The 11,272-nt window shown below is 37.7% G+C and overlaps 1 protein-coding gene across 1 annotated transcript; it reads right to left on the reverse strand.

Annotated features, from left to right (window-relative positions):
• Positions 1-9,574: 9,574 nt before the first annotated feature.
• Positions 9,575-11,033, reverse strand: LOC122035344 (receptor-like serine/threonine-protein kinase SD1-7). Its single transcript, XM_042594753.1, has 5 exons — positions 10,658-11,033; positions 10,403-10,519; positions 10,185-10,321; positions 9,907-10,117; positions 9,575-9,813 (listed from the first exon to the last, which is right to left on the reverse strand). Exons 1-5 carry the CDS (start codon positions 11,031-11,033, stop codon positions 9,575-9,577), a joined length of 1,080 nt encoding a protein of 359 aa, XP_042450687.1.
• Positions 11,034-11,272: the final 239 nt, after the last annotated feature.

An 11,272-nucleotide genomic window follows, 5' to 3' on the forward strand; every position in this document is an offset into this window, starting at 1 on the left:
AAACCCTAGCATATTCTTTTACTCAGCACAACAAGATCCGGAAGCAAGGAAATGAAACCCGAAATCCGGAGCAACTCCTACCGCAGGTGAGTAGTGTTGGTTGCTACTCGGAAAACCTATAGGTTCCACTGTACAAAATTTTTGTACAAAGGTCTGAACCTTTTCCTAGCTACCATGTGTTCTTTTAAATTAAATTTTGGATCGCCTGCGGAACTTTACACGTTTGATCCAAAACTTAATCTATTTGTTCTTTTAGGTTTTGACTTGGATCTCCTGCGGAACTTAACACGTTTGACCCAAGTCTCCTTAAGTTATTAATTCCATTAAATATTAATTTCCATAAAAGGTTCCCAGTACTGACGTGGCGAGGCACATGGCCTTCTTGGATATGGGAGCAACCACCACCGACTAGACAAAACCTTTAATAGAAAGCTAATATTTAATTTCCTAAAATAACTTTAGGTTAACCAAAGAGAACAATCAAATCACAAGGAAAAGAAAGAAACAAAAGAACACAACTTCGAAAAACCATATTCGAAACACTAGAACGTAAGCCTCTTGTATTTAGTATTATTTCCAAAAATAACTAGTATGATGCGGAAAGAAAAATTACTAGTTATACCTTTTAGAAAAACCTCTTGATCTTCTACCGTATTCCTCTTCTTATCCCGGACGTCGTGTGGGCGACGATCTTCCGAGACGAGAACCACCACGCACCTTCTTCTTCTCCAAGCAAGGTTCGGCCACAAGAAGAACCACCTCCAAGGAAGAAGAACTTGATCACCACCAATACTCCAAGGGATCTTCAAGATGAGGCTTCCTCCTCTTCTTCTTCTCCTTCCTAGGTCCGGCCACCAACAAGAGCTCCAAGAGATGTATGGTTCAGCCACCAAAAGAGAAGAAAGGAGAAAGGCTAGGGCCGGCCACAAGAAGAAGAAAAGAGGGAGAGAAAATAGAATAGATTCGTTAGCCATGAAGCCTCCTCTACCCCCTCTTTTATAATCCTTGATCTTGGCAAATAAGGAAATTTTAATAAAACTTCCTTAATTCTTTTGCCATTGAAAAGGAAAATTTATTTAATTAAAATAATTTCCTTTCTCAATTTTATAATGGTCGACCAAAAAAACTCCAAGCAAATAAAATTTTAAACACCAATTAAAACTTCCTTATTTGCTTCCGGAATTTTATAAAATTTCTCAATAATTTTTATCCCTTCATGATTGGTTTATAAAAAGGAAATTTAATAAATTAAAATCTTTCTTTTAAACATGTGGATAAAAAGAAAGTTATCTCTAAAAATTAAAATCTCTTTTAATCTACAAATAAGGAAAGATATCAAATCTTTTCTTAATCTCTTGTAGAAACTTATAAAAGAGAATATTTAATTTTTAAACTTTCTTTTAAATCATGAACATGTTTAAAAAGGAAAGTTTTCTTAAAATTTAAAATCCTCCTTTAATCAACAAATAAGGAAAGATTTCAAATTTTAAACTCTCTTTTAAACATATAGATGATTTACAAATAAGAAAAGTTTTTACCAAAAATTAAAACCATCCTTTTAAACTACAAATAAGGAAAGAGATTAATCTCTTCTCTTAATCTTTTGTAGAAAGCTATAAAAGGAAATTTTTAATTTTTAAACTCTCTTTTAAAAACATGATATCCACATAAGAAATAATTTTAATAATAATCCTTTTTAATATTCTAGTGGCCGGCCACCTAAGCTTGGGACCCAAGCTTTGGCCGGCCACCAACTTAACTCATCCACTTGGTCTTGGCCGGCCCTAGCTTGGGTTCCAAGCTAGCTTGGCCGGCCCCATTGGATGGGTAAGAAGGTGGGTATGCGGTGGGTATAAATCTCTATATACTAGAGGCTACGATAGGGACCGAGAGGAGGAATTGGTTTTGGTCTCCCGATAAAATTAAGCATCCTGTTCCCCCAACACACAACTTAATTTTATCAATAATAATTCATTCCACTAGAGAACTATTATTGAACTACCGCACCAATCCCAAATTACATTTTGGGCTCCTTCTTATTATGAGTGTGTTAGTCTCCCTGTGTTTAAGATAACAAATGTCCACTAATTAAGTAAGTTACTGACAACTCACTTAATTAATATCTAGCTCCAAGAGTAGTACCACTCAACTTCATCGTCATGTCGGACTAAGTCCACCTGCAGGGTTTAACATGACAATCCTTATGAGCTCCTCTTGGGGACATTCTCAACCTAGATTACTAGGACACAGTTTCCTTCTATAATCAACAACACACACTATAAGTAATATCATTTCCCAATTTATCGGGCTTATTGATTCATCGAACTAAATCTCACCCATTGATAAATTAAAGAAATAAATATCAAATATATGTGCTTGTTATTATATTAGGATTAAGAGCACACACTTCCATAATAACTGAGGTCTTTGTTCCTTTATAAAGTCAGTATAAAAAGAACGACCTCAAATGGTCCTACTCAATACACTCTAAGTGTACTAGTGTAATTATATAGTTAAGATATACTAATACCTAATTACACTACGACCTTCCAATGGTTTGTTCCTTTCCATCTTGGTCGTGAGCTACTGTTTATAATTTATAAGGAACCAATAACATGATCTTCTGTGTGTGACACCACACACCATGTTATCTACAATATAAATTAATTGAGCAACTACATTTATCATAAATGTAGACTTTTGACCAATGTGATTCTTATTTCTAGATAAATATTTATACCAAAAGCTAGGCTTTTAGTATACACTCTAACAAGTGGTACTTACCCTTGCTTGTATGACTTACAGCCGACGGAGGAACGGACCTAGGGTTCGAAGGCTTGGGATTCTCGGCCTCTTCTCCTGCTCGTGCATTCGCCTTGCCGAGGGGAGCTTGGGTTTGTGTAGATCCCTTGAAGAAGAACGCTCGCCGGCCGTCGGAATGAAACCCTAAATTCGGCTTCGCCTTCGTCCAAGCAACGCCGCCGCTGTCGCACGCGAGAGAGGTGAGGAGAGAAAGAATTTCGAGAGGAATTGTTTTGGGTTTTGGAAAATCAAAACCTAATCCCCTTTCTTATACTCGAGTTATAATTAATTACTATCTATGCTTTAACTTTATTTCTCCCCATACTTAGTTAACAAAGCGTGCGCAGCCCAGTTGGTCGGCTGTGTCCGGTTAGGTCGGGTCCAACCCGAGGTCATGGGTTTGAGCCTCGCCTTCAACTCTTTCTGTCAAAATTTCTTTTATTTTGTAAAAATACTAAACGACCTCCAAAAATTGCGTAAAAATACTCTAAAAATTTCTAAAAATCTCTAGAATATTTTAAAAGTATTTCCAAATATTTTTATGGACATTTGGAACTCGAAATAGGGAAAATTGGGTCGTTACAGTTACCTCTTCCGATTACCTTAAGTTTGCCGACGTTGCCAAATGCAACAGACCCTAAACTCTTTAAGTTGAGCTTTGTGAACTCTAACTTATCTCCAGTCATATGTCTGGAGCATCCACTATCCAACATCCACTAATCCAATTCTTTAGGTTCCTACACATAAAGTGTTTGAATTGGACTCTATTTGATGAAAAGAAAGTGAAGTGACTGAGTAAGTATTAGGATTGTGAAAGTTAATTAAATTTTTAAAAAATATTTTAAGTTAATTAAATTTTTTAAAAATACTTTAAGTTGATTAAATTTTTGAAAAATATTTTAAGTTAATTAAATTTTTAAAAATATTTTAATTAAATTAAATTTTTGAAAATTATTTTAAGTTAATTAATTTTTGAAAAATATTTTAAGTTAATTAAATTTTGAAAAATATTTTAAGTTAATTAATTTTTGAAAAATATTTTAATTAAATTAAATTTTTGAAAAATATTTTAAGTTAATTAATTAAGTTTAATTAAATTTGGAAAATAATTAAGTTAATTTTGAGAGATAATTAAGTTAATGAAATTTGAACAGTTTAATTCTTAATTATAATTTTAATTTTTAATTCAAATTTCGAATTTGAATTAATTTAATTTTAATTACGAATTTTAATTTCAAATTTCGAATTTTAATTTGAATTTCGAATTTGAATCTTGAATTAGAATTAATTTAATTATAATTACGAATTTTAATTTTGAATTTTGAATTTTAATTCGAATTTCGAATTTCGAATTTGAATCTTGAATTAGAATTAATTTAATTATAATTACGAATTTTAATTTTGAATTTCAAAATTTAAATTTTGAATTTTAATTTAATTTTAATTGAGAATTTTAATTTTAATTTGATTTTATTTTAATTTCTATTCCTTAGTCATCTCACCCGATCTAAATTTTCAATCAGAGAATGCTATAATTTTTGTGAGATGAATTAGGTTCAATTTTAGGGTTTGGTTTAACTTTGTGTTAGATTCAGGTTTGACTTTGGGTTTAATAAGTAGGCATTCTTTGGATAAACTTCTGGGCTATGGTGAGTCACAAGGACATCATTATAGTAACCATGCCTTCGAGGTTTTCCAAATAGTCCTACCCATTGAACTTAGTACAAAACCTTGGTCTAACTGGTTATGATCCATAAAGGGTAGCTTCGGTCAGTTCCACTTAGCCAAATGCACCAGGTCGAAGCCATATCTTCCTAGACATGCGATGACTAAGCTTCCCCAACGTACTATCATCTAATACTTCACCAGTACCGTGGGTCAAGTTAAACCTAGCTCATTTTAATCTAACCTTAATTACCCTGCCATGTAGTCTACTCTTGGTTACCCTTATCGGGTGGATTAAGTTCGGAGGTGCCAGCTATTCTGGAGCCTTCCCTTGGATTTTAATTTGATTTAATTTGAATTTGATTTAATTTGGATCTTAATTTAATTTGAATTTTAATTTAATTTTTTATTATTTTTCTTCTAGCTCCCCCTGGATCATAGCCTCGATATGGTCTATCGAGGTAATGTATTTGATCCTCAGGGACCCAATATTGACCAAGTCCAACTTGATTAACCAGGTTGGACTTGGGTACCCATGCTTGGACTGATTTATTATTTTGTCTATTTACTAAGGACAGGTAAGATCTATATTTTCTTTTAGTTTTATAACCTAGCCCAGTTTTGTTGTAAATGACTCTTTATGTCCCAAGAATTAGGTCAAGCTTCTTGGAGCCCAAGGAGAACCGTTCTAATGTAATTTTTAAATCCTTAACCTGAGTTTTCAGACTGGAGTTTTCTTCCTCAAGTTTTTGAACTTGAGTTGAATTTCCAGTCTGACTTGGGTCCGGCAAGGTTTTGGGGTTAGTCACTTCTTTTAGGACTGCTACTTCCTTTAGAAGTGACTTGACTCTAAGATTTGATTTTGTTAATTTGCGTAATAAGTAATTGACTAAATTGTTAAGTCGAGGAACACTTACAGCGGGGTCTGGCCCTTCAGAAACGGATACGGATCCGTGGCTTCGCTCGGACTCGGCTTCCGACTCTCTCTCTCTCTCTCGGACAGATTGATCTCGTCCCGGGCCATTAGTGCAAGTAGATTCGTCTGATCGAGTTCGTCGTCATCGTCTTCTAAGGAAGATTCGTCTCATGTCGCCTTTAGCACCTTCTTTTTCCTCTGCTTCTTTGCATCCTTCTGATTTGGGCAGTTGGCCTTGATGTGCCCTTTCTGGTTGCATCCATAGCAGATCACTTCGAGTTTGACTTTTGAACTGGATTGAACCTCCTTGGATTGTACTACCTTCTTTAGATCTCTCTTGTTGAAGCCTTTCTTTTTCTTATAAAGATTCTTCACTAGGTTCACGAGCTCGGAGGTTAATTCGTCGTCTGAGTCAGGTTCGTCTTCCTCCTCCGGTTCAGTTCTTCGCCATGATCTTGGTTCACGTGTTCGCTGGTACCTGCAACCAAAGCAATACCCTTCTCGGTTGGCAGTGTATTAGTCTGTTCATGTAGTTCAAATTCCGAAAACAACTCATCTAATCTAATGGAAGATAAGTCCTTGGAGACTTTGTAGGCATCTACCATCGATGCCCACAATGTGCTCCTCGGAAAAGCGTTTAGAGCGTACCTTATGATGTCTCGATTCTCGACTCTTTGCCCGATCACATGTAGGGAGTTGAGAATGTCTTGTATGCGAGCATGGAGTTGACTTGCGGTCTCTCCGTCCTGTATTTTCAGGTTATATAATTTATTAAATAAAAGATCTCTTTTACTAACCTTGGTGTTGAAGGTGCCCTCGTGGAGTTCGATCAGTTTTTCCCATAGCTCTTTTGCGTTGGAGAATGGTCCAACTCTATTGAGCTCTTCCTTGGTCAGTCCGTACTGAAGAGTACAGGTTGCTTTGGCATCGTCTTCCACCTTCTTGATTAAGGTCGGTTCCCATTTTTCACAGGGTGTCGGCTTGCCGTCTTCGTCGGTTGGCAGTTGTATTCTAGTCTTGATGATCATCCACGTGTCGAATTGTATCTTGAGGAAGGTTTCCATTCGCCCCTTCCAATATCCGAAGTCTTCTCCGGTGAAAAGCGGGGGGCAAATGGTGCTGAAACCCTCTTGTTGGGTCATTGATAATATGCAAAAACAAAAAGACAGAAGTGTCCCAAGACTAGGTCTTGGATTAGCAGTGCGCGAAATAAAATTTTAAGATTATGAACTTGAGTGGTGTTGCACCAACTTCGAGCTAAAACCGATTCGAAAAAATAATTAGAATGTAGCTATTCAGCTAGATTCTAATTGACTCTGTAAAAATTGAAAATACCATGAAAAATTTGCGTGATTGGTGGTTGCACCAGATCAACGCGACCCCGCTCTAATACCAATTGTTGGATCGAGAAGTGCTAGAGGGGGTGAATAACGCTCGTGGCTATTTCGCGTTCGATTCGGAATCGTAAAATAAGAGTAATTAAATGCAGCGGAATAACGAAAAGAGAATAAAGCAACATAGAGAGACACGTGGAGTTACTTGGTTCGGAGCCTGTGGCGACTCCTACTCCAAGGCCCGTGATTGTTGATCGCTTACTATGGGCAACAATTATATCGCGCAAAGTTTATACAAGTGTAAGTTACAATAAGTGCAATAATTAAAGAAAACTTATACCGATGACAGAATCTTAAAGTAGCGGAGCTCCAGGTCGTCGGAAACTTGTAGCAGCACTTCAGGGTGTTTATGAGGCAGCGCGTTGTAGCTTGATCACTTAGAAATTGTTGTTCTGAGCATCTGCCTCGAACCCCCTTTTAAACAGTGCTGGAGGCGCCTCCAAGCCTGTCTGAGACGCCTCCAGGCCGCCGAGTCGCACGCGTGGATCAGCCCTGATCTGGTCGCACCTTATCCCATTGAAGGCGCCCCCAAGCTGCTCCAAGGCACCTCCAACGCCTGGTCCAAGGCGCCTTCAGCTTCCTCCGAGGCGCCTCCAGCGTCTCTGGACAGCTGGCTTCGGCTAGCACCCGAGGCGCCTCCAAGCCCCATGGAGGCGCCTCAGACACTGTTCATCCGAGGTTAAATGTGCTCTTTTGTTCCTGCAAAATGTGTTAGTCCCAAACACAACCCCTGCAAAACAAAGTTAGCACAGAAATATGATAAATGATATCGACAGTCATCGGACTGTCCGGGTCTGACTTCGGATTTCCAACCGGAAACCCTAGGTCGACCTGACGCCTACTGTTCCCTCTACGGGGAACGCGTCCTCACCTACTCCACTTAGGAGATTTACCTGTTGTCAGTGCGATTCTCCAGATCGACTTGACTTTTGCTCACCGTTCGAAGCTTCCAGACTTTCTGCTGGACTTCCGCTTCCCGGCCCGTCCAGTCTTTTACCTGGTTCGTGACACCAGGACTTTCCACCTAGGGTTACCCCCCTAGGACTTTTGCCTGAAGTTGTCGACCCGCCAAGACTTTCCGCATAGGGTTACCACCCCCTATGACCTAGGGTTACCACCCCCTAGGATTTTCCACCTGCCTAACCGCAGCTAGGACTTTTGCCTAAGCACCACTTAGGACTTTCTTGCAAACTTCATGAACTTGTTAGATCACAACACTACTTAACTTTGAACCCTTTTCCATTATCAAATCTTGGGTTCGATTGTTTGATGCTTTCCGCACCAACAACAAGTGCCATGCAGAATAATTGGAGGTGGTGAGTTTCAACGGTGCTTGAGCATTGACGTTGAGAACCATAAGAGAGGTAGGAGAATCAGGAGTATTTGTGAGAGATAGTCGGCGGGTCATGTCATCGGCAGCAACCATTGTAGAAGGCGGCTAGAGCCGACGGTTGATGTCGGCGGCGGCAGCCATTGTAGAAGGCGGCTGGTAGGTATTGTGGAGAAAAGAAAGAAAAAAAAAAGAAGAAAAAAAATTGTTGCTGCTCTGATACCATATTGACAATAGAATTTACATATATTATTAATGATAGCATATGGTATATATAAATACCATTACAAGTGAAAATAGGAAAATACATAAATTAGAAAAACAATAAGTATTTGCTAATAATAATTATTCTCTAATAATTAGGAAATAAATAATTATTTATTTATAATAATTATTTTTTAGAAACTAGGAAACAAATAACTATTTACTTATAATAATTATTTCCTAATAATTCACTACAACAAAATCGCTCATAGACATCGGTTTTCCACCGGTGTCTATTTGATTTTCGACCGATGTCTATGAAGCCGATGTTAAAAGTCTGCCATTTTAGACATCGGGTTAAAACCGGTGTAGTATCACTTAACGACACCGGTTTTCGAATCGGTTATTAACCGGTGTAGTATCACTTAACGACACCGTTTCATACACGGTGTAAAACCGATGTAATATTGTATGTTAATAACACCAGTTTTGGCAGCGGTAAATGACCGATGTAATATTACTTTATAACACCGGTTTTACATCGGTGGAAAACCGATGTAATATGTATTTTTTCTAACAGCACAGATTTGATTTTAAAACCGACAATAACAAAAAAAAAACACAAATATTCACAAATTGTACAAATATTCTTCATTCAATAATATCCATAAAATACACAAATATTCACAAATTATATAAATAATCTTCTTACAACAATATCCATAAAATACCCAAACATTCTTTTTACATCAAAAGCTAGCTAATAAATATCAAAATCAAGGTAGAACATTCTTTTAACACATCAAGGTAGAACCGCACTTCAAATGTAATCTAGCATGCATTCAGCCCACTCGAACCGCACTTCATCAATTTCAACTCTGGAGTACTTGAGATTTGTAAACTGTAAAAACACATAAATCCACCATATGTCAAATAACTAAAACAAATGTGTACATGTATCAAATAAAATAGAATACTGAGTTTTTAAAGGCTGTTGTGCAAGATAACGAATATAACATAGGAAAACACATCAGAAATCACTGCATGAGGACCGCTGCGATCAAATGTTCCCGTGCGGCCCCAACAGTTATTGCAATAACATAGGAAAACAAATTTGTGACCCATAGGAAAACATAGGAAAAATACCATTTATGATATATTCAGGAGACATGTAGCCACTGTCATATCGTAGAAATATAAAATAAGTATATATGACATAATATGAAAAATAAAAATATTGATGATTCAAATTGTTTATGCTCACTAGGTTCCGACGACTCTTTTGGTAATTGATACGGATTCATCTCCTCCAAATATCCTAGCCATGCCAAAATCTGATATTTTGGGATTCATATTTTTGTCAAGAAGAATGTTACTAGCTTTAAGATCCCTATGAATAATCCTTAACCTTGAATCATGGTGAAGATAAAGTAGACCTCGAGCGACACCGAGAATGATGTTGTACCTTGCTCTCCAATCCAGTAATACAGTTTGAACTTCATCTGAACACAACAAGCAATCATTTAAATCTAATTAATCTATCCTTTCAGATAGTTTCAGATCATGTAAATTGACAGAGATCTAGATCAGCTAACCAAACAGAAAGTTGTCCAAGCTTCCATTGGACATGTATTCATAGATCAAGAGTCTTTCCCCTCCTTGGATGCAACAGCCAAGAAGCTTAACAAGATTTCGATGTTGCAGCTTCGCGATCAATGTGATCTCATTTTTGAATTCATCCACTCCTTGTGACGATGTCTTAGATAATCTTTTCACTGCTATCTCTTGATCGTCTCCCAATTTACCCTGCACACAATCAAATGTCTCAAACAATTATGTGATACTACTAAACCCCAAATACAGTATTCCGTACCTTGTATACAGGGCCAAAGCCTCCTTGACCAAGCTTGTTGTCTGCTGAGAAGTCATCGGTTGCGTCTTTAATTGTAGTCAAGTCAAACAATGGCAATTCCATGTCCTTTTCTTCTGCTTCATAGTCAATATGAGAACCTACATGTGCCACAAATTAAAGTCTTTTAGAATATATGTAAGCCAAGTAAAAGTAGTTAGGATGAGAATGAACAATAATACTTGTCTTCTTCCTCCTCCAAATCGAGTAAGCAACACAAGCAAGGAAAAGAATTGCCGGTGGAAGAATCACAAACATTAAGATATTACGATTAGCATGACGGGCTTCAGATGGTGATGCTGAAAGATTACAACAGTTTATAACAGAATAAGTAAAAAGACTGCAACATATATAGATTTTGATATATTCAGTTTTGCTTAGTTGCTCGCAAATATTTGCCGTTTCATATCTGACATAAAGATCTTGTCCTAGCCCACTGCCATTCACGGTGATATCAGTGAGATCCTCTGTCCATATTAAGCAGCCACTGCCACTGCCACTCCCATTCCCACTTATGATCGATGCGGCATATGCTCTGCATGCGCAGTTGCTCAAGCAAAAAAACCTGCACTCCTCAAAGTTCCAGTTTGCATTGAGTACTGTCGATCTGGACGCGTCGGGCAACTTCGTGACACTCAGTCTGAAGAATTCATCGGTATTATTTAGACAGTCCAAAGGCTTCGTCCTCATGCAGCCGGCTTCTCCGACCAGCATGTCCCAGTTATGTTGATTCCTCGGATGAAACCCACGCAAGCATGTGCACGGCGGCGAGATGTTGGAGCTGCAATAACTGTTGGGGCCGCACGGGAACATTTGATCGCAGTGGTCCTTGGGCAACACAAATTTGTTTTCCTATGTTATATTCGTGACCACCTCTCTGTGACCCAACAGCTGCAATAACGAATCCACCTCTCTGTGACCCATTCTAACAAACAGGTAACGTGCAACTCTCTACAACTTGTTCATCATGGAAAACACAACACAACTCAACCTCAAATCATCGAACACCAGCCAAAATCTCTAGGAAAACCTACTGTGAACACATCAGAAAT

This window comes from Zingiber officinale, chromosome 11B (assembly GCF_018446385.1).
Source record: "Zingiber officinale cultivar Zhangliang chromosome 11B, Zo_v1.1, whole genome shotgun sequence".
Classification (NCBI taxonomy): Eukaryota; Viridiplantae; Streptophyta; class Magnoliopsida; order Zingiberales; family Zingiberaceae; genus Zingiber; species Zingiber officinale.

Excerpts from the sequence above, each read along its gene's own strand:
- LOC122035344 (XM_042594753.1), bottom strand. The coding sequence starts at position 11,033 with ATGTTCCCGTGCGGCCCCAACAGTTATTGCAGCTCCAACATCTCGCCG. Across the intron at positions 10,520-10,657 it reads TGATATCACCGTGAATGGCA|CATCACCATCTGAAGCCCGT; the intron begins GTGGGCTAGGAC and ends GTAATCTTTCAG. Across the intron at positions 9,814-9,906 it reads CTTGGACAACTTTCTGTTTG|ATGAAGTTCAAACTGTATTA; the intron begins GTTAGCTGATCT and ends TGTTGTGTTCAG.